The sequence below is a fragment of the Gigantopelta aegis genome, chromosome 14, assembly GCF_016097555.1.
Source record: "Gigantopelta aegis isolate Gae_Host chromosome 14, Gae_host_genome, whole genome shotgun sequence".
Classification (NCBI taxonomy): domain Eukaryota; kingdom Metazoa; phylum Mollusca; class Gastropoda; order Neomphalida; family Peltospiridae; genus Gigantopelta; species Gigantopelta aegis.
In genome coordinates, this window is record NC_054712.1 from 24,617,015 (window position 1) to 24,641,966 (window position 24,952).

Consider the following 24,952-nt stretch of genomic DNA (forward strand, 5'->3'; position numbering starts at 1 on the left):
TATTCTATTTATGTAGCTTTCCTTTTCATTTATACTAATTTTTGTGCTTATTACTGCATGCGTAAGGAAGCGGGGGGAGGCAAGGGGGGCATGTGCTTTATATTTGCTTTATAATAGTGTAAAAGTGTGCCCCCCCCCCCCACACTTTTTGGCACCTTCCTACGCCACTGCTTATATCCAATTACGGTTCAAGCATCATTTGCAGCATGCTGTCCTGGACACATACCTCGTCTATCTGAACTATCTGTCCAGAACAGTGGGATAGTGAGAGAGAAGTCAGTGTGGTGGTATTATACCTACCCATTTGCAGCATGCTGTCCTGGACACATACCTCGTCTATGTGAACTATCTGCCCAGAACAGTGGGATAGTGAGAGAGAAGTCAGTGTGGTGGTATTATACCTACCCATTTGCAGCATGCTGTCCTGGACACATACCTCGTCTATGTGAACTATCTGCCCAGAACAGTGGGATAGTGAGAGAGAAGTCAGTGTGGTGGTATTATACCTACCCATTTGCAGCATGCTGTCCTGGACACATACCTCGTCTATGTGAACTATCTGCCCAGATCAGTGGGATAGTGAGAGAGAAGTCAGTGTGGTGGTATTATACCTACCCATTTGCAGCATGCTGTCCTGGACACATACCTCGTCTATGTGAACTATCTGCCCAGAACAGTGGGATAGTGAGAGAGAAGTCAGTGTGGTGGTATTATACCTACCCATTTGCAGCATGCTGTCCTGGACACATACCTTGTCTATGTGAACTATCTGCCCAGAACAGTGGGATAGTGAGAGAGAAGTCAGTGTGGTGGTATTATACCTACCCATTTGCAGCATGCTGTCCTGGACACATACCTCGTCTATGTGAACTATCTGCCCAGAACAGTGGGATAGTGAGAGAGAAGTCAGTGTGGTGGTATTATACCTACCCATTTGCAGCATGCTGTCCTGGACACATACCTCGTCTATGTGAACTATCTGCCCAGAACAGTGGGATAGTGAGAGAGAAGTCAGTGTGGTGGTATTATACCTACCCATTTGCAGCATGCTGTCCTGGACACATACCTCGTCTATGTGAACTATCTGCCCAGAACAGTGGGATAGTGAGAGAGAAGTCAGTGTGGTGGTATTATACCTACCCATTTGCAGCATGCTGTCCTGGACACATACCTCGTCTATGTGAACTATCTGTCCAGAACAGTGGGATAGTGAGAGAGAAGTCAGTGTGGTGGTATTATACCTACCCATTTGCAGCATGCTGTCCTGGACACATACCTCGTCTATGTGAACTATCTGCCCAGAACAGTGGGATAGTGAGAGAGAAGTCAGTGTGGTGGTATTATACCTACCCATTTGCAGCATGCTGTCCTGGACACATACCTCGTCTATGTGAACTATCTGCCCAGAACAGTGGGATAGTGAGAGAGAAGTCAGTGTGGTGGTATTATACCTACCCATTTGCAGCATGCTGTCCTGGACACATACCTCGTCTACATGTATCTGAACTATCTGCCCAGAACAGTGGGATAGTGAGAGAGAAAAAAAGAAAGAAGTGTTTTATTTAACGACGCACTCAACACATTTTATTTACGGTTATATGGCATCAGACATATGGTTAAGGACCACACAGACATTTTTAGAGGAAACCTGCTGTCGCCACATAGGCTACTCTTTTATGACAGGCAGCAAGGGATCTTTTATTTGTGCTTCCCACAGGCAGGATAGCACAAACCATGGCCTTTGTTGAACCAGTTATGGATCACTGGTCGGTGCAAGTGGTTTACACCTACCCATTGAGCCTTGCGGCGCACTCACTCAGGGTTTGGAGTCGGTATCTGGATTAAAAATTCCACGCCTCGACTGGGATCCGAACCCAGTACCTACCAGCCTGTAGACCGATGGCCTGCCACAACGCCACCGAGGCCGGTAGTGAGAGAGAAGTCAGTGTGGTGGTGTTACACCTACCCATTAAATCATTAAACTCGCTCTGGGTGGCTTAACCACTGCACCACCAAAGCCAGTCTATGTATCTCACAATGAACTGATTTATCTCAAGAAAAAAAAAAATTGTTTTGTTTAATGACACTACTAGAGCACATTGATTAATTAATCATTGGCTATTGGATGTCAAACATTTGATAATTCTGACACGTAGTCATCAGATGAAACCTGCTACATTTTTCCTAATGTAGCAAGGGATCTTTTATATGCACTTTCTCACAGACAGGAAAGCACATACCATGACCTTTGTCCAGTTGTGGTGCACTGGTTGGACTGAGAAAACAACCCAATCTGTTGAATGGATCCACCAAGGTGGTTCGATCCTGCGACGCAAGCACCTCAAGCAAGCACTCAATCGACTGCGCTAAATCCCGCCCGTATCTGAAGAACAAATGCTCTTCAAAACTGAGGTTATACAGTGAAACCTCTCAAGACTGGATCCTCTGTAAACCAGAATTCCCTCAAAACCGGACGTTTCACAGAGTCCCTTTTTAAAAACCAGGACAGAACTTAACCTCTCTAAACTGGATCCCTCTTAAAACTGGACATTTGTCTTGGTCCAAAGGGTGTCCGTTTTAAACAGGTTTCACTGTACATGTATGCAGATTGTATTGTAGATCAGATATTAAATGAAGTTAAAAAATGGAGGTTTTTTAATAATGGTTGCAAATGTAATGATTTTTTTAAATGCAGTGCTTGAACTTTAGAATTGGTTACCTATGATAATTTTTTACCGGTTTGTACCATAGGCAAGATTTTCACCTATAGCAATGTTGAGCATGCCTGCAGCAATTTTGAATGAGTAACTTTTGCACCAAATAAACACAACTGAATGATTAGTTGTCTGATGTACAGCCATGTCACACAAGTCCGCATAGCACATACGTCTGCACATGTTTAAGTTACATTACATCTGTAAATAAGTGTTGGGGTATGCCAGTAAACAGACAGACATTTTACAATGACACCTCAACACATTGTACAGCAGGGCTACTTGGTGTAAACACATACAGCTTCAAACCACTCTCGAGTTAAAACAGAAACACCTGCTGGAAGGAGAAAGACAAATTTTAATGTAATTAGAGAAGTTGGAATATATTATATATACTCAGATCAGATATTTTGGTACACAACATGTAGTGGCATGTGGCTCAAATTTATATCTTCCATCCGAGGTGTGATTGGCCAACTGGAAAGAGTCCTTTCAGGGTTATTTTCCCATTCCAACCTGTGTTCTACTTAAATAATATATTAAAAGCCATGATATGTACTATCCTGGAAAGTGCATAGAAAGAACTCCATGTTATTAATTGATAATAGGATCAACAGAAGTTTAAGTTCTCATCTTCTAGATCAAGTGTCATATAATGACTATGCCACAAGAGCTTTTCAACAGATTTAGGAGAGGAGCTTAATGTGCTTATTATTCAATCTTAGTCCAAACATGCCTGCCGTGGGCTCGTTCTCTAGCTAAAGCAGGCAGGGTGTCTGAAGACAGAGAATTAAGTCTTCACTGAAGACAGATGTCTTCATGTCCTGACTGAATTAATTCATCTCCCCTATCAATGATTGCGGTTGAGTAACACTCTGCCATGTGTAGATCTGAGCCTAAAGCTATACATAAAGCACACTTTCTAATAAAGTGTAAACTCGCTTTATGACTCTGTCTGACACTTTGCTCCAGGTCCTTGGCCTTTTTGATCCAACTCATGGACAGTCAATGCACTGTCACCAGTGCTGCTGTCTATGTTTATGACATGTCAAACAGACACTTACAGCTACCGTTTGACAAAAAGTAAATACTTTTGAAAATAAAACAAAAGGTCTCTTTGTGTACAAAATGAAGCGGAAAATATTTTATGAGCTAAGATTTATTTTAAGGCATCAATATGTTTTATATGGTAAAAATTCAAGTTAATGATTAATGCATTAATAACATTTAAAACCAACAGAATTGTCAAAAAATGCATTAATTTACTGAGTCATGCTCTTGATGAAACATCCAATGAAAATTTGGGGTATTTTGTCCCATTCCTTTTGTAGGGTGATGCCACGAACATTGCCACATTTCTGGGATACCACTGACATTAACAAAGATGATGCTCATTGATGTCCCATTGATGCCCACATGGTTGATGAGAAAATGGAATATATTTTTTAATTTGTATCACAGTTGTAGAACATATTATTAAATTAAAAACTACCGTGATGTATGCCAATTCCAGTGTTGCTGATTAACCCTCTTTCCATATTAAATTTTTAAAATCTTAGTTTATTTTCATGTTAATAATATATGTATCCAATTAAAGCTAAAGTTTAAACATGTTGTCAAGGGCAAATACTTTAAAGTTCAGTTATCATGAACAAACACCCAGGAGAGGGCTTTGTAAGTTGGATAACTTGTGCCCAATCCTTTTGTATATAGAGAATAATACATGAGTGACCATTAGATACCAATTAGCTCACAAGTTGTTTTAAAATGTACAGGTATCTAACGAGCAAAACCAAGTTTCATACGTTTTTAAACAACAAGTTGTGAGATAAATGGTATCTTACGGACACAAATGTATTATTCTATTTCTTACATATCCTCAAAAAACAGCTTTTAAGCAAATTTTAACATCTTTTTCAACTAAAAGTTATTTACAACACTTGCACATCACAGACACATGATTGTCAGATTAACTATAAGTCACAGCGTAATCAATTTCCATCGCATTGTTTTTTAATGGACGTATAGCACTGGTGACTTGATCATCACCTAGGAGCAGCCAGTCGTACATGTACGTCTTGAAATTGTTAACACACGTACATGTGTAAACAACTATGTAAATAACATATGATGTTCTCACCAACAGGTGTTAAGAAATATATATATTACATGAAATAAAAAAAACAAATTCAGTCAAAGACCCAGACTATGAGTTGGAGCTAGTACTGATATACAAACCCAGGGGAAGGACATAGCTCAGTGGTACAACTTTTGCCTGATATGTGATCAATCTAGGATCGATCTTTGTCAGTGGGCCCATTGGGTTATTTCTCATTCCAGCCAGAACTCTACAATTGGTGTAACAAAGGCCATGGTATGTACTATACTTTTTGTTGGATTGTACATACATATATAAAAGATCCCTCACTGCTAATCAAAATGAGAAGCTCATGGAGTGACAGTACTAAATGTCCTCCCTCATTATCTGTGTGGTCCTTAACCACATGTCCGATTCCACATAACCGTAAACAAAAATATGTTGAGTGTGTCATTAAATAAAACATTTCTTTCTTTCTTCCACTGTATACAAACCAGCGCCTACCACACTAAAACACAATGGCTTAACCATTATGGAACTGATATCAGGTTTTTTTTTTTTTTTATGATCATGAAAGCATCTGACCCTTCTGTTAGAAGTCCTGTACTCGTGTTGGTAAACAAGAACTTGAAGGAAATATACAACTGTTTTACCTTTCTCTTTGTAGCTGCCTGGACTGGTCGTGTTCCCACGGGTTGTATATTTTTATGAATGAACACTTTGGTCATAAACACTGTTGTGAGGAGCGTAACAATAAAACACACATTAACATTGACATGTATATGACTGCCACTGAGGGGAAAACTGCTTGGTGAGGTCCTTCACATTCTGTACTGATTACAACAGAAATGATCATAATTATGGAGCATGTATTTATTAGGAAAGCATTCTTGAAATTAAACACAAAGGGGCATGGTTAGGCTACAATTGAAGAAATGCATGCATCTTGAATATAAGTATAATGCAGGCATGGTAAGACCAACATTTAAGATATGCATGTAACTTGAATATATGTATATCAGATGCATGGTTAGACCACAATTAGAGATATGCATTCATCTTGAATATATGTATATCAGATGCATGGTTAGACCACAGTTAGAGATATGCATTCATCTTGAATATATGTATATCAGATGCATGGTTAGACCACAATTAGAGATATGCATTCATCTTGAATATATGTATATCAGATGCATGGTTAGACCACAATTAGAGATATGCATTCATCTTGAATATATGTATATCAGATGCATGGTTAGATCACAATTAGAGATATGCATTCATCTTGAATATATGTATATCAGATGCATGGTTAGACCACAATTAGAGATATGCATTCATCTTGAATATATGTATAATGGTTGTATGAAGCTAACTAATGGTGTAGCATGTGTAATTTGTTTATTTTCTCTTGTTACATTGTGCCTGCGACCATGCCGGGTCAGGCCGGTAGTCTCGACTGCGCATGTGTAGTGCGCACCTGTAAGTACCGTAGTTCTTACAATTAATGCACTTCACATCTCCGCCTTTTAGAAAATAATAAGAAAAAATTACTAGCTACTTTAAAGTAATATTCTTACTTTTAAATGCTGTGCCAATTGTAGAACAATTAACTTATATTAAAAAATGCACAATGGTTAGGCCAAAATTAAAAGATAGTCCAAAAGTCACTTTTTATAACAAGAACATTTTCCAGTTTCAATGTCACCATTCTCAACTTTTCATCTCAATTAATGGACATAGAAATACAGAATAATTTTATAATTTAGAAATTAAAAATTAGTTTTTCCAATACTAGCACATTAAATAACATTAAATTTCTGAAAGTCAGTACCATGATGTTAATTAAAATTTCATAGATACGATAAACCCAAGTATATATTTGTTGGTTACTTGGTATAAACATATGACAGATAAGGGGGGGGGGGGGGGGCACGAGAAAAAAAAAAATCCAAACCAATTAGATTGAATTAGTAATAGTATGGCCTCAGAAAAAGGTCAATGTTGACACTGACAGTTGAAACACTGTGCTAATTATGACAGGAAACATCACAACCCAAATATATATGTAGTCCAAACTGTGGTGTCCCTTGACACATTGTTATACCATGAAACAGCAAGCTTTAATGCTTGGGGTAACAGATAGATATTGGACACTTTCAAACCTCTGACATTTCACAGTCTTTATTCATACAAACAGTGGATACATTACAAACATGATGACTAAACATCTATAAATATTAGGAGTTTAGCAACATAAATCCTGTCCTGTCACATTAGTTAAAACATAAATTTATCAGAATAATCCCAGACAAAAGAAAGGAATGGAATATTTGTTTAACAACACCTCCGCACATTTTAAATTATGTTATTTGGCGTCTAACATATAGTTAGTTTCAGACTTTTATATCAGAAAATATATAGAGAATTTTTTTTATTTTGCTTAACAAAACCACTAAAGCATATTGAGTTATTAATCACCAGAGCTCTCTATTGGATGTCAAATATTTGGTAATTCTGACACAGTCTTCAGAAAAAACCTGCTACATTTTTTCATTTGCAACAAGAGATTTTTTATATGCACTATCCCACAGACAATATAGAGGAAAACCACTGTCACCACATAGGCTAATCCTATGAAATTAGCAGCAAGGGATCTTTTATATGCATTTTCCCACAGAATACTTTGATGTACTTGTAGTGGGGGTATTAATTCTACCAAATAAAGTTTTGCTTTGTTTAACAACACCACTAGAGCTTATTGATTTTTTAATCATCGGCTATTGGATGTCAAACATTTGGTAATTTTCGACATACAGTCTTAGAGATGAAACCCACTATTTTTTCCCATTAATAGCAATAATTCTACCAAATAAGCAGCAAGGAATCTTTTATATGCACAGAGTACTTTGATGTACCTGTGGAGGAGTACTGATTCTACCAAATGAGTAACAAGGAATCTTTTATATGCATAGAGTACTTTGATGTACCTGTGGAGGAGTACTGATTCTACCAAATGAGCAACAAGGAATCTTTTATATGCACAGAGTACTTTGATGTACCTGTGGAGGAGTACTGATTCTACCAAATGAGTAACAAGGAATCTTTTATATGCATAGAGTACTTTGATGTACCTGTGGAGGAGTACTGATTCTACCAAATGAGTAACAAGGAATCTTTTATATGCATAGAGTACTTTGATGTACCTGTGGAGGAGTACTGATTCTACCAAATGAGCAACAAGGAATCTTTTATATGCACAGAGTACTTTGATGTACCTGTGGAGGAGTACTGATTCTACCAAATGAGCAACAAGGAATCTTTTATATGCACAGAGTACTTTGATGTACCTGTGGAGGAGTACTGATTCTACCAAATGAGTAACAAGGAATCTTTTATATGCATAGAGTACTTTGATGTACCTGTGGAGGAGTACTGATTCTACCAAATGAGTAACAAGGAATCTTTTATATGCATAGAGTACTTTGATGTACCTGTGGAGGAGTACTGATTCTACCAAATGAGTAACAAGGAATCTTTTATATGCATAGAGTACTTTGCTGTATCTGAGGAGGAGTACTGATTCTACCAAATGAGCAACAAGGAATCTTTTATATGCATAGAGTACTTTGATGTACCAGACATGAGGTATTGATTGGGATATCGTGCTGGGGTGTCGTTAAACATTAGTTCATTAATTCATTAATCCATTAATCCATTAATCCATTAATTCATTAATTCATTAATTCATTAATCCATTAATTCATTAATTCATTGTGATAAGAATAAACCTCCAGGGGAATGATGCTGCAACTATTATGATGCTGGCCAAATCTAAATTAAGAGAGAACCTTTTTTATTTGGCTTTTTTGTTTTTGGGGGGTGGTGGGGGCAGTTGCTCACCCCTATTCCCCTCATAGCTCTGTTTTGTTTATCAACATCACTAGAGTAGATTGATTTAATCGTCAGCTATTGGATGTCAAACCTTTGGACATTCAGACATGTAGTCATCAGAGGAAACCTGCTACATTTTTTTCTAATTCAGACAGAAAGGGATCTTTTATATGCACTTTCACACAGACAAGAAAGCACATACCATGGTCTTTGAACACTTGTGGTGCACTGGTTGGAAAGAGAAAACCCCAATCAGTTGAATGGATGTATCGAGGTGGTTCGGTCCTGTGACACAAGTACTATACATGTATTAGCCAACCAGGCTCTGGTTTAAGACAATGGTTGGCTAATATAGAATAAAAATATTTTTATTTAATGACTCACTCAACACATTTTATTTACAGTTATATGGTGTCAGACATATGGTTAAGGACCACACAGATATTGAGAGAGGAAACCCGCTGTCACCACTTCATGGGCTATGGTACTCTTTTCAATTAGCAGCAATGGATCTTTTATATGCGCCATCCCACAGAAAGGGTAGTACATACCACGGCCTTTGATATACCAGTCATGCACTGAAATAGCCCAATGGACCCAGTGGTGGAGATCGATCCTACATTGTGCGAGCGCTGTACCACTGGACTATGTCCTGCCCCCTGGCTAATATAGATCAAATAAAAGTGCCTGTTTGGGCAGGTATGAATATATACAAGACAAAGTACAAAGCATCATTTATTTGCTTGTCTGTACAGATGGGTATAAATATAATATATGATCACCAGACACAGTCTGCGTTGGCGGAGTGAGAATAAATTATTTGCTGTATACATTTCACTGCACACAAAACATCTTTGTACTTCATATGTGATTAATACCTGTAAGTTCCGGAGATGAAAAATGATGTTATGTCATCCCATAAATAAATTCATTTGTTTAGGTTCAGGTAAATCTGTTATATTAGCATGTCTTGCTTTACATGTTACGGTATTTTACCAGACAACAATTGACAAAGGAGTTATTTTGTTACAAAGCCTTGTGTGTGTTGGGTTTACTAAAATAGGGATAACTTTTTAATGTGTTCATTAAAACTCGTTATAGATTCTAAAAATAAAAAAGTGGCTGTCAGCAATCATTGTCAACAAATTACAAGAGTTGTTTACAGTGAAACTCCTCTGAACTGGATACCCATGGGACCAAGTCAAAAGTCTGGTTCTAAGGGAGATCCAGTTTACAGAAGTTCTCTTCTGTAGTGATGTTTAAAAAGACTGTGAAAATTGTCCGTTTATTGAGACAATTCCAGTTTACAGAGGGTCCGGTTTTGAGGGGTTTGACTGTATATAATTTAAGGGTCTTGAATTGTGGCTTAAATTTATAATTTTGACATACATTTGTTTATATGAATTATGTTTTTTTGACAGTTAACCAATATTCATTTGCTATAAATGATAAAATGATTACATTTGGAAATATTAGATTTTAAAATTAAAAGTGTCCCATTTATATGATAAATGTATGATATAAAATCACATTAAAGACCAATGCTTATATAATTTGGATTCAAGCCTCAAATTTAAAACCTTTTTTAATGTGAGTGAATGAATGATAGGTTACCGTAGTTTGCAAGAATTTTTTTAATTCAAAGATAATGAGAAGGGATGGGTGGGTGGACAAACATGTGACTGCACAGTTGAAATGTTTTTAAGTGAGTGGATGAGTGACTAGAGCCAGTGAGTGGGGAGTCAGGTAGGTTGGTGGGTCTATCAAGGCAAACAGAACAGAACAGAACAGAACAGAACAGAACAGAACAGATTTTTAAGTACACCCCAGCACGAAAAATACATCGGCTTTGGGTGTCAAACTATGGTAAATGCAAACAGCAAGTTATCAAGGCAAAAGTGAGAAAAAAAGTTACTGTGGGATAAATTATTTTTAAAATTGCATTTTAAATTGATTTTGTGCTTACATCCATTTAAGGTTCAAGAATACTAATTAAGTTAACTGTCCTTTAGCTGCATATCTAGGTTCTCTAGGGGTAAGTGGGCAGATAAGAAGCAATTTAGTATACTTATATGCAAATAAGGTTCAAACATGCTTTTTGTGTGTACAACTTTTTATAAAGCCAGAGTTTGTACCCAAAATGAGAAGGATTAATATTAAAATAATAGTTTGAAAAAATTCAAGGCATTACACCTCATGGAGCCATTCAAACTCACTCTAAGTTGGAGCCAGTATCAGGATGTGAACCCACTACCTCCCAGCCTTAAATCCAATAATTTAATGACTATAAAACCAACACCAATGGGTCAAGACACATACAGTTAAGATGTTGGATGAACAGACAAAAAGAATCATAGATGGATGGACATATGGATGGATACATGGAAAATACATAAAGATTCCAACGAGACCAAAGACATGTTCAGGAGGGTGAGCAAACGCGCTCACTCACTAGACTGGTTTTTACACCTAATGTTACATGTATGTAATATGATAGAACACGATGGTACCTGTCAAATAGTTTGTGAGCGTTCTGTCACCTGAACATGGTACAGATGATACGATAACCTGTCAGGCTTTCTGCCAGTACTAATAAAAACATAAGTGTCCCTACTAGGTTAACGTGTCCCTACTAGGTTAACATGTCCCTACCAGGTTAACGTGTCCCTACTAGGTTAACGTGTCCCTACTAGGTTAACATGTCCCTATTAGGTTAATGTGTCCCTACTAGGTTAACATGTCCCTACCAGGTTAACGTGTCTCTACTAGATTAACATGCCTACTAGGTTAACATGTCTCTACCAGGTGGTGTCCCTACTAGGTTAATGTGTCCCTACTAGGTTAACGTGTCCCTACTAGGTTAACATGTCCCTACCAGGTTAACATGTCCCTACTAGGTTAACATGCCTCTACCAGGTGGTGCCCCTACTAGGTTAACATGCCTCTACCAGGTGGTGCCCCTACTAGGTTAACATGCCTCTACCAGGTGGTGCCCCTACTAGGTTAACATGCCTCTACCAGGTGGTGCCCCTACTAGGTTAACGTGCCTCTACCAGGTGGTGCCCCTACTAGGTTAACGTGCCTCTACCAGGTGGTGCCCTACTAGGTTAACGTGCCTCTACCAGGTGGTGCCCCTACTAGGTTAACGTGCCTCTACCAGGTGGTGCCCCTACTAGGTTAACGTGCCTCTACCAGGTGGTGCCCCTACTAGGTTAACGTGTCTCTACCAGGTGGTGTAGGTTAACGTGCCTCTACCAGGTGGTGCCCCTACTAGGTTAACGTGCCTCTACCAGGTGGTGTCCCTACTAGGTTAACGTGCCTCTACCAGGTGGTGCCCCTACTAGGTTAACGTGCCTCTACCAGGTGGTGCCCCTACTAGGTTAACGTGCCTCTACCAGGTGGTGCCCCTACTAGGTTAACGTGCCTCTACCAGGTGGTGCCCCTACTAGGTTAACGTGCCTCTACCAGGTGGTGCCCCTACTAGGTTAACGTGCCTCTACCAGGTGGTGCCCCTACTAGGTTAACGTGCCTCTACCAGGTGGTGTCCCTACCAGGTGGCGTCCCTACTAGGTTAACATGCCTCTACCAGGTGGTGTCCCTACTAGGTTAACGTGTGCCCCTCTACCAGGTGGTGCCCCTACTAGGTTAACGTGTCTCTACCAGGTGGTGCCCCTACTAGGTTAACGTGCCTCTACCAGGTGGTGCCCCTACTAGGTTAACGTGCCTCTACCAGGTGGTGCCCCTACTAGGTTAACGTGCCTCTACCAGGTGGTGCCCCTACTAGGTTAACGTGCCTCTACCAGGTGGTGCCCCTACTAGGTTAACGTGCCTCTACCAGGTGGTGCCCCTACTAGGTTAACGTGCCTCTACCAGGTGGTGCCCCTACTAGGTTAACGTGCCTCTACCAGGTGGTGCCCCTACTAGGTTAACGTGCCTCTACCAGGTGGGTAGGTTAACGTGCCTCTACCAGGTGGCGCCCCTACTAGGTTAACGTGCCTCTACCAGGTGGTGCCCCTACTAGGTTAACGTGCCTCTACCAGGTGGTGCCCCTACTAGGTTAACGTGCCTCTACCAGGTGGTGCCCCTACTAGGTTAACGTGTCTCTACCAGGTGGTGCCCCTACTAGGTTAACGTGCCTCTACCAGGTGGTGCCCCTACTAGGTTAACGTGCCTCTACCAGGTGGTGCCCCTACTAGGTTAACATGCCTCTACCAGGTGGTGCCCCTACTAGGTTAACGTGTCTCTACCAGGTGGTGCCCCTACTAGGTTAACATGTCTCTACCAGGTGGTGTCCCTACCAGGTGGCGTCCCTACTAGGTTAACATGTCTCTACCAGGTGGTGCCCCTACTAGGTTAACATGCCTCTACCAGGTGGTGCCCCTACTAGGTTAACATGCCTCTACCAGGTGGTGCCCCTACTAGGTTAACGTGCCTCTACCAGGTGGTGCCCCTACTAGGTTAACGTGCCTCTACCAGGTGGTGCCCCTACTAGGTTAACGTGCCTCTACCAGGTGGTGCCCCTACTAGGTTAACGTGCCTCTACCAGGTGGTGCCCCTACTAGGTTAACGTGTCTCTACCAGGTGGTGCCCCTACTAGGTTAACATGTCTCTACCAGGTGGTGTCTCTACCAGGTGGCGTCCCTACTAGGTTAACATGCCTCTACCAGGTGGTGCCCCTACTAGGTTAACGTGCCTCTACCAGGTGGTGCCCCTACTAGGTTAACGTGCCTCTACCAGGTGGTGCCCCTACTACGTGTCCCTACCAGGTGGCGCCCCTACTAGGTTAACGTGTCTCTACCAGGTGGCGCCCCTACTAGGTTAACGTGTCTCTACCAGGTGGCGCCCCTACTAGGTTAACATGTCTCTACCAGGTGGTGCCCCTACTAGGTTAACTAGGTTAACGTGTCTCTACCAGGTGGTGCCCCTACTAGGTGGCGCCCCTACTACATGTCTCTACCAGGTGGTGCCCCTACTAGGTTAACATATCTCTACCAGGTGGTGCCCCTACTAGGTTAACATATCTCTACCAGGTGGTGCCCCTACTAGGTTAACATGCCTCTACCAGGTGGTGCCCCTACTAGGTTAACATGTCTCTACCAGGTGGTGTCCCTACCAGGTGGCGTCCCTACTAGGTTAACATGCCTCTACCAGGTAGTGTCCCTACCCGGTGGTGTCCCTACTAGGTTAACATGCCTCTACCAGGTGGTGTCCCTACTAGGTTAACATGCCTTTACCAGGTGGTGCCCTACTAGGTTAACATGCCTCTACCAGGTGGTGCCCCTACTAGGTTAACATGCCTCTACCAGGTGGTGCCCTACTAGGTTAACATGTCTCTACCAGGTGGCGCCCCTACTAGGTTAACGTGTCTCTACCAGGTGGCGCCCCTACTAGGTTAACGTTTCTCTACCAGGTGGTGCCCCTACTAGGTTAACGTGTCTCTACCAGGTGGTGCCCCTACTAGGTTAACGTGTCTCTACCAGGTGGTGCCCTACTACTAGGTTAACATGTCTCTACCAGGTGGCGCCCCTACTAGGTTACCAGGTGGTGCCCCTACTAGGTTAACGTGCCTCTACCAGGTGGTGCCCCTACTAGGTTATGTCTCTCTCTACCAGGTGGCGCCCCTACTAGTGTTAGGTGGTGCCCCTACATATCTCTACCAGGTGGTGCCCCTACTAGGTTAACATGTCTCTACCAGGTGGTGCCCCTACTAGGTTAACATGTCTCTACCAGGTGGTGCCCCTACTAGGTTAACATGCCTCTACCAGGTGGTGCCCCTACTAGGTTAACATGCCTCTACCAGGTGGTGCCCCTACTAGGTTAACATGTCTCTACCAGGTGGTGTCCCTACCAGGTGGCGTCCCTACTAGGTTAACATGCCTCTACCAGGTAGTGTCCCTACCCGGTGGTGTCCCTACTAGGTTAACATGCCTCTACCAGGTGGTGTCCCTACTAGGTTAACATGCCTTTACCAGGTGGTGCCCTACTAGGTTAACATGCCTCTACCAGGTGGTGTCCCTACTAGGTTAACGTGTCTCTACCAGGTGGTGCCCCTACTAGGTTAACGTGCCTCTACCAGGTGGTGCCCCTACTAGGTTAACGTGCCTCTACCAGGTGGTGCCCCTACTAGGTTAACGTGCCTCTACCAGGTGGTGCCCCTACTAGGTTAACGTGCCTCTACCAGGTGGTGCCCCTACTAGGTTAACGTGTCTCTACCAGGTGGTGTCCCTACTAGGTTAACATGTCTCTACCAGGTGGTGTCCCTACCAGGTGGCGTCCCTACTAGGTTAACATGTCTCTACCAGGTGGTGTCCCTACTAGGTTAACGTGTCTCTACCAGGTGGTGCCCCTACTAGGTTAACGTGTCTCTACCAGGTGGTGCCCCTACTAGGTTAACGTGTCTCTACCAGGTGGTGCCCCTACTAGGTTAATGTGTCTCTACCAGGTGGTGCCCCTACTAGGTTAACGTGCCTCTACCAGGTGGTGCCCCTACTAGGTTAACGTGCCTCTACCAGGTGGTGCCCCTACTAGGTTAACGTGCCTCTACCAGGTGGTGCCCCTACTAGGTTAACGTGCCTCTACCAGGTGGTGCCCCTACTAGGTTAACGTGTCTCTACCAGGTGGTGCCCCTACTAGGTTAACGTGCCTCTACCAGGTGGTGCCCCTACTAGGTTAACGTGCCTCTACCAGGTGGTGCCCCTACTAGGTTAACGTGCCTCTACCAGGTGGTGCCCCTACTAGGTTAACGTGCCTCTACCAGGTGGTGCCCCTACTAGGTTAACGTGCCTCTACCAGGTGGTGCCCCTACTAGGTTAACGTGTCTCTACCAGGTGGTGCCCCTACTAGGTTAACGTGCCTCTACCAGGTGGTGTCCCTACTAGGTTAACATGCCTCTACCAGGTGGTGCCCCTACTAGGTTAACGTGTCTCTACCAGGTGGTGTCCCTACTAGGTTAACATGTCTCTACCAGGTGGTGTCCCTACCAGGTGGCATCCCTACTAGGTTAACATGTCTCTACCAGGTGGTGTCCCTACTAGGTTAACATGTCTCTACCAGGTGGTGCCCCTACTAGGTTAACATGCCTCTACCAGGTGGTGCCCCTACTAGGTTAACGTGCCTCTACCAGGTGGTGCCCCTACTAGGTTAACGTGCCTCTACCAGGTGGTGCCCCTACTAGGTTAACGTGCCTCTACCAGGTGGTGCCCCTACTAGGTTAACGTGCCTCTACCAGGTGGTGCCCCTACTAGGTTAACGTGTCTCTACCAGGTGGTGCCCCTACTAGGTTAACATGTCTCTACCAGGTGGTGTCTCTACCAGGTGGCGTCCCTACTAGGTTAACATGCCTCTACCAGGTGGCGCCCCTACTAGGTTAACGTGTCTCTACCAGGTGGCGCCCCTACTAGGTTAACGTTTCTCTACCAGGTGGCGCCCCTACTAGGTTAACGTGTCTCTACCAGGTGGTGCCCCTACTAGGTTAACGTGTCTCTACCAGGTGGTGCCCCTACTAGGTTAACATATCTCTACCAGGTGGTGCCCCTACTAGGTTAACATATGCCTCTACCAGGTGGTGCCCCTACTAGGTTAACATGCCTCTACCAGGTGGTGCCCCTACTAGGTTAACATGTCTCTACCAGGTGGTGTCCCTACCAGGTGGCGTCCCTACTAGGTTAACATGCCTCTACCAGGTAGTGTCCCTACCCGGTGGTGTCCCTACTAGGTTAACATGCCTCTACCAGGTGGTGTCCCTACTAGGTTAACATGCCTTTACCAGGTGGTGCCCTACTAGGTTAACATGCCTCTACCAGGTGGTGCCCCTACTAGGTTAACATGCCTCTACCAGGTGGTGCCCTACTAGGTTAACATGTCTCTACCAGGTGGTGCCCCTACTAGGTTAACATGTCTCTACCAGGTGGTGTCTCTACCAGGTGGCGTCCCTACTAGGTTAACATGCCTCTACCAGGTGGCGCCCCTACTAGGTTAACGTGTCTCTACCAGGTGGCGCCCCTACTAGGTTAACGTTTCTCTACCAGGTGGCGCCCCTACTAGGTTAACGTGTCTCTACCAGGTGGCGCCCCTACTAGGTTAACGTGTCTCTACCAGGTGGCGCCCCTACTAGGTTAACATGTCTCTACCAGGTGGCGCCCCTACTAGGTTAACATGTCTCTACCAGGTGGCGCCCCTACTAGGTTAACATATCTCTACCAGGTGGTGCCCCTACTAGGTTAACATGTCTCTACCAGGTGGTGCCCCTACTAGGTTAACATATCTCTACCAGGTGGTGCCCCTACTAGGTTAACATATCTCTACCAGGTGGTGCCCCTACTAGGTTAACATGCCTCTACCAGGTGGTGCCCCTACTAGGTTAACATGTCTCTACCAGGTGGTGTCCCTACCAGGTGGCGTCCCTACTAGGTTAACATGCCTCTACCAGGTAGTGTCCCCTACTACCGGCCCTACTAGGTTAACATGCCTCTACCAGGTGGTGTCCCTACTAGGTTAACATGCCTTTACCAGGTGGTGCCCTACTAGGTTAACATGCCTCTACCAGGTGGTGCCCCTACTAGGTTAACATGCCTCTACCAGGTGGTGCCCCTACTAGGTTAACATGCCTCTACCAGGTGGTGCCCCTACTAGGTTAACGTGCCTCTACCAGGTGGTGCCCTACTAGGTTAACATGTCTCTACCAGGTGGTGCCCCTACTAGGTTAACGTGCCTCTACCAGGTGGTGCCCTACTAGGTTAACATGCCTCTACCAGGTGGTGCCCCTACTAGGTTAACGTGCCTCTACCAGGTGGTGCCCCTACTAGGTTAACGTGCCTCTACCAGGTGGTGCCCCTACTAGGTTAACATGTCTCTACCAGGTGGTGCCCCTACTAGGTTAACGTGCCTCTACCAGGTGGTGCCCCTACTAGGTTAACGTGCCTCTACCAGGTGGTGCCCCTACTAGGTTAACGTGCCTCTACCAGGTGGTGCCCCTACTAGGTTAATGTCCCTACCAGGTGGTGCTCTCTACCAGGTTGCCCCTACTAGGTTAACGTGCCTCTACCAGGTGGTGCCCCTACTAGGTTAACGTGTCTCTACCAGGTGGTACCCCTACTAGGTTAACCTGTCTCTACCAGGTGGTACCCCTACTAGGTTAACGTGTCCCTACCAGGTGGTGCCCCTACTAGGTTAACGTGTCCCTACCAGGTGGTGCCCCTACTAGGTTAACGTGTCCTCTACCAGGTGGTACCCCTACTAGGTTAACGTGTCCATACCAGGTGGTGCCCCTACTAGGTTAACGTGTCCCTACCAGGTGGTACCCCTACTAGGTTAACGTGTCCCTACCAGGTGGTGCCTCTACTAAGTTAACGTATCCCTACCAGGTGGTGCCTAGTAGATTAACGTGGCTATTATTGTGATTCTTCACATATCCTGTGTACAGACACAGATGACATATGATCACCTGTACCACGTGGTAAAGGGGACACTGAGACTGACTTTCAACTTACCACCCTGTTACAAATGTTGATGACCACGTGCCTATTGGTGTGATTCTTCACATATCCTGTTTACAAACAAAAGGGACACTGAGACTGCCTTTCAACTTAACACCCTGTTACAAATGTTGATGACCACGTGCCTATTGGTGTAATTCTTCACATATCCTGTTTACAAACAAAAGGGACACTGAGACTGCCTTTCAACTTACCACCCTGTTACAAATGTTGATGACCACGTGCCTATTGGTGTGATTCTTCACATATCCTGTGTACAGACACAGATGACATATGCTAAAAGAGACACTGAGATTGATTTTCAACTTACCACCCCGTTACAAATGTTGATGGCCACGTGGCTATTGTTGTGATTTTTCACATATCCTGTGTACAGACATCTGAGAGCATTCTCCACCTGGTCAGTCTCCTCGGGTAGGTCCACTGTGGTGTTACTGAAGTTCTTACGTCGATACACCTTGAAGCCCGGTGCTAAGAGTTTTTTGTTTTCCGACAGCTCCATGTGAAACGTGTTGCCAAATCCAGAAACATTGACATAAATAACACTTTGTTCAATTGTGCCTCGCTTCTCTCGGTTCAGAAGGTGGAAGTCGTGTGATAGAAAATTTCCACTGGAGTCAACTAGAGTTGGAATGACGATATCAGGATCTGAAAGACAAAACAAATGAAATGGTTTAAAAAAACCACATAAAAATTAGTGGATGGATGGATGGATGGATGGATGGATGGATGGATGGATGGATGGATGGATGGATGGATGGATGGATGGATGGATGGATGGATGGATGGATGGATCAATGAATGAATGTTTAACAACATGCAAGCAACAAAAATAGACATTGGCTATTAATTGGGTGTCCAACAAAAATAATGTTTAAAAAGCCAGTGGTTTGAGGACAGTCAGCTCATGGTTTAAAGGCAATATTAGTCATGGTCTAATACCAACATGGTTTTAATGGGAACAAAAGTCAAGGTTTAAAAGCAACATCAGTCACGATTTAATACACACAAAAAGTTACAATTTAAAAGCAACATCAGTTAAAGTTGAATGTACAATAAAAGTTATGGTTTAAAAGTAACAACACAAGAAAAAGTTAAAAAGCAACATCAGTCATGGTTTAACGGCGCCACATAAGCACATGGTTTAATCTTACAACAGAATTGACCCTAATGGTCAATGCATTGTTTAGTGGACCTTATGCTATTTACAGCAGCAGGGATCTTTTATTTGCGCTTCCCACACAGTTGCACAAAATGGCCTTTGTTACAAGGCCAGTGGTTTACACTAAAAAGACACACAGGGTTTGGAGTCGGTATCTGGATTAAAAAATGGGTAAAGGCCATACAACAAAGTGGTTAAAAACCACATCAGTTGAAAATGGTAAATGGCCATACAACAAATTGACCACAAAGTGGACCTTATGATTTGAAAACCATACAGTTGAAGGTACAAGGCCATACAAAAAGACCACAAAGTTGAAAATGTAAAGGCCATACAGCTCATATGCATCTACAGCTTGTGGCCCAAACAGCTCATGGTGCAAAAACACTTAATGGCCATACAATTAATGGTGCAAGGTCACACAACTCCAGATTTCAAAACCACAGAATTGAAAATGTAAAGGATACACATCTACAGCTTATGACTGAAACAGCTTGTGGTGCAAAAGTACTAGCAGAGACCATTTGGGCGATTGTTGAGGGACCACACGTACTGCTCATCCTCAAAGGCAATCATATAGCTTCAATTACTCATCATCTAATATCCATATGGATACACGACTTGTTTGAGAGCACTGGCATGTACTCCCATCTCATCAAAGAAAAGTGTTTAGGCAAGGAACAAACTTTCCATTCACAGGCGTATTTATTTTCAGGTCTTTCACCCAGTTGTGACAGGTCAGTTTTGGCTAACCTTAGCACAGTATGACGGCCTGGGGCAACAGACTGACACAAAGAAATAAAATAATTCACATTAAATGGGCAACAAAATGTTGTTAACAAAATACACCTTTAGAAAACACTTTTTTTTCACCAAACTTTTAATCAATGGTAGTTTATAAAGCATATGGCATATGACAAGGCAAACATGATTAAATAAATGCTGAAAAGAATCGGTGAATCTTTTTTTGCACTGTAAAGATTAGAAAAGCAGCATTAAGCTCTGTGATAGAGAGTCAATATTGCCACCAGGAGTACTGGATTAGACTATGTATTCTGTGTATATATGCCAGAATAACTTGGAAAAAAAAGATGATGTATCTTATTTGGTGATGATGATATAACATATTTTTATGTTTACATCCGAGTTGAGATCACATACACACATATACACACTAACATGTATAGGCTCATACAAGCTTTAGATCCCAGACAAGTTTCAGGCATCAGATAGACTGTAGGCTAAGCACAATTATGATAGATCTCAAACCCTGGGACCTAATTCACAACGATCTCCTAAGCTCTGAAATGGTTAAAGTTTGTTTTGTTTAACGACACCACTAGAGCACATTGATTTATAAATCAACGGCTATTGGATGTCGAACATTGGGTATTTTTTACGTAGAGTCATCAGAGGAAATCTGCTACATTTTTCCATTAGCAGCAAGAGATCTTTTATATGCACCATTCCACAGACAGGAAAGCACATACCACAGCCTCTGAGCAGTTGTGGTGCACTGGTGGAATGAGAAAAAAAAACAATCAGTTGAATGGATCCACCGAGGTGGTTTGATCCTGCAATGCAATGTCTGTTATTTCTTTTAAGTTCATCGGTGTATCAACAAATAAAATCATCTGCAAACTGTGTGAATTTGCAAAGCCATTCACACATCAAATTTGTGGATGATTTATTTTTGTTCATACCCCAAAAACATAAAAGAAATAACAGACAATCCTTAGAATTAAATCTGAAACATATACATAATTACTACTAATAACACTAACAGTTCATAGTTTAGTTTGAATAATTTCTGGTTCTTAAACAATAACACTCAATACGACAAGGTACCAATATAAAGTGACGTCATCAGATATGATGTTCCTTGACGACGTTATTTTTTACGTTTGTCGACAAATTACCAAACTCATGTTGCTATGGCTAGACCAATGAGATGATGTTAAATTGTTATGAATGTAACGGAAATTTAATTATATCAAATAAAACCAGAACACAGGCACAAAGCTCTCTGTAGCAACATCACATTATTTCTGCAGTCCTAGCAACATCACATTATCTCTGCAGTCCTTTTGGATTGCACTGCAAAACTGAGGGGCGGGATCTAGCTCAATCCTTAGCCATTGGGCTATTTCTCATTCTAACCATTCCACCACCACTGGTATATCAAAGGCTGTGGTATGTACTACCCTGTCTGTAGGATGGTGCATATAAAAGATCCCTTGCTACTAATGCAAAATGTAGTGGGTTTCCTCTGAGACTGTCAGAATTACCAAATGTTTGACATCCAATAGCTGATGATTAATAAATCAATGTGCTCTAGTGGTGTCGTCAAACAAAACAAACTTTATTTTTTCAATCTGATTGGGTTTCCCCCCATCTCAACCACTGCACCATGACTGGTTTAGCACAAGACATGATACATGCTGTCCTGTATGTGGGAAAGTGCATATAAAAGATCCCTAATAGATAAATATAGGTTTCTTCTCAAACATTACCAAAATGGCTGACATTCAAAAGCTGATGATAAATCAATGAATGTGTTCTAGTGGTGTTGTTAAACAATACAAACTAACTTATTTTTTGCATTTCAAGAAGACAAAGTTGTGAGAGTTTAGTGAACTAGATCTACACCAGAATAAACCCTAACAGTAAAAACTAACAGAAATCAGGCAGACGTCAGGTAGACGTAGTGGACTGTCAGTTGTATTGACAAGCTTGTCACCATTAACTGGACAAGAGTGTTGTTTTGAAGACAAGCCTTTGATGTCTTATTTGTCCAGCTATCCCTTAATCTGTGATATTTTACCACACACAAATATTTCTTGAGCTTTTCACCACTAAACAATTTCAATGCAGATCTATACCAAAATAAAACCTATCACAAAATGTGCAGACATGTACGGAAAAAAAAAAAATCAGGCACAAATCTCTCCAAAGCTTTCTTAAGCAACCGCACATTTCTTTGCAAGACTTTTTGCATTGCATTGCAAGATCACAAAGTTGTGAGAGTTTAGTGAACTAGATCTATTTGCAAAATAAAACCTAACAGAAATCAGGCAGACGTCAGGTAGACCTAGTGGACTGTCAGTTGTGTTGACAGGCCGGAGTCACCATTAACTGGACAAGTGAGTTGTTGTTCGAAGACATGCCTTTGATGTCTTTATTGCCCAGCTAGCGCCACGGTTACCACCAGAGAAAGGCGGGGACTGCTTACTCACAACATGCTCTCTCCCTGTCAGAGTTGTATTTGCTCAACCAATTTACTTACTTAATCTTGTAATAGTACAACAGTCTAAACTCTCTCAAATACAGTCAGACTTGATGTAAAGGACATTTTATGTCTCTTATAATAGACAGTTTAAAATGGAGGCCATTTCATTTCAACTTATTTTCGTGTTTATATCCAATTAAGGTTCAAGCACGCTGTCCTGGGCACACACCTCAGCTATCTGGGCTGTCTGTCGAGGACAGTGGGTTAGTTGTTAATTGTTAGTGGTTAGTGAGAGAGAAGAGGGTGCAGTGGCCTTACACCTATCCATTGAGTCATTAAAACTCGCTCTGGGTGGGAGCCAATACCGGGCTGCGAACCCTGTACCTACCAGCCTTATGTCCGATGGCTTGTAAGTGTTGCATTTTCTCAACCAATTTACCAGGACAGGCATGTGCTACAACAGCTTGCTCTGAATGTGCATGTTAAACCCTATGACCATGATCATGCATGACCATGAAACCATATGTGATCCCTCCCCGTATTACATTTTGACAGCCAATTTACTATCTTAATCTGACACTAGTCTACACTGTTTCAAATACAGACAGGCCTGTGTAAAGGACATTTTTTTCGCCAGTCTATTACAATATGCACTCTGAAATATAAGCCACATATTTAAGGCAGTACTACACAATATATTGTAATTGAAATGAGTTTATCGCACAAAGAAACTCTTATGATAAAATGAGACGAGAAGATGGATGTGACTTGTCAGTCAGTTTAATTTAATCACATAACATCAAAGACAGTCAGTAAACATGCATTTATATTTACAGGATGACAACAGTGGCATCAATTCATATTAATATTTCAGTATAAAAATGTTTCAAGACTAGGGTCTCACTACACAAATGTCATCTGCCATTGAAACCCATGTTAAATTGCCTAACTTCAAATGAAGATTGCCAACAGAACGGGTTCTCGTTGGCACTAACAACATACAAAATTGAAAACATTTCTGTCTCAGTTTTTTGCTATATATATATTTTTCCCATCCCTAGTCATGCAAGACAGGTGTATTCCATGATGTCAGCCAATGCGGAATAAATCGGTCTTGCATGACCACGTGACTTCTATTGTTTGTGCTGAAATTAACACTGGGTGATGTCACGTAAACGGCAAAATAACACAAGAAATGCTTTTTATATTTCATAAAAACAAGGAAACCTGCTGTCATAATGAAATTATACTATCATTTTCGGTTTATACTTTTATATACTTTTAGTATAAACCATTTTTAGGTACAATCTTTTCAGTGGTTATGATTATTTTATTGTAAGATAAAAAATAAAAAATTGTAGGTTTTTCATGTTTTCCCAAATTGGTTGTTTTTCATCTACTGGATGGGAGAAAAATAATCCTCCATTATGTGTCCATGTGGGACAGGGCTATTCCACCCTCGGGTACATAGTATGAAGTCAGGGACTTGGCAAGCCTTGTCCCTGACAACAAATTATGTACCCTTGGGTGGATAGCCCTGTCACACATGGACACATATGAAGGATTCTTTTAATATATATGACTGCATCTGGCTGTAGTACCGGTCCGAACAGTTGGTTCATTAACCGATTCACTTCAGCCGTCTCTTCTGCTATACAGCCAAAACATCAATGCACAATATTACAAAATAACATGGGCAAAATACAGCCAGAAGGCTCACCATTAAACATACACATTTTGTTATTCTTCCCCAATTCCTAGAAGAGAATATGTGAACCACAATATATGTCACAATTAGGAACTATAGTGGACCATGATGAATGAACTCTCACCTATGGTATATGTGTTGTTCTGTTTGTTGAAATGTGCATCTAAAATTCTCCTCAGTGGACTTGGTCCGATATTTTCGAAGCAATCTTAGCTTACGAAATCGTAAAACCATTGTATCCCATGACGTCACTATGGTGTGTGCTGTATAGTGACGTTACTCAACTTATAATGGTTTTACCATTTTGTTTCGCAAGGTACATGTAGCTTTGAAAACATTGGCCAATGTTTTTTTCCACCCGAACCTAGACAGTGCTACACAACTGGTATATTTAAAATATGTGTGATCCTGGCTATGATAAAGTGTATCTAAAAGATACATTGCTGCTATTCAATAGCAATAGCCTATGTGGCGACTGCAGGCTTCCTTTCTCACTCTATAATGCTTGGGTCATAGGGCTGAGCTTCATTGCAGACCTATTCAATTTTTTCTCACCCTAACCATTACCCCACAACTGGTATACATGTATATCAAAAGCTGTGGAATGAAGGAAATGGTTTATTTAACGATGCACATATGGTTAAGGACCA

The 24,952-nt window shown here is 42.1% G+C and overlaps 1 protein-coding gene across 3 annotated transcripts in view; it reads right to left on the reverse strand.

Moving 5' to 3' along the window:
* LOC121388681 (A disintegrin and metalloproteinase with thrombospondin motifs 16-like) overlaps positions 1-24,952 on the reverse strand; it is a 178,557-nt gene that overhangs the window by 39,698 nt on the left and 113,907 nt on the right. For all 3 annotated transcript variants that reach the window (XM_041520131.1, XM_041520132.1, XM_041520130.1), the window contains exon 3: positions 18,514-18,851. In XM_041520131.1, the coding sequence (XP_041376065.1) occupies positions 18,514-18,851 (338 nt within the window). The remainder of the gene's footprint in view (positions 1-18,513; positions 18,852-24,952) is intronic.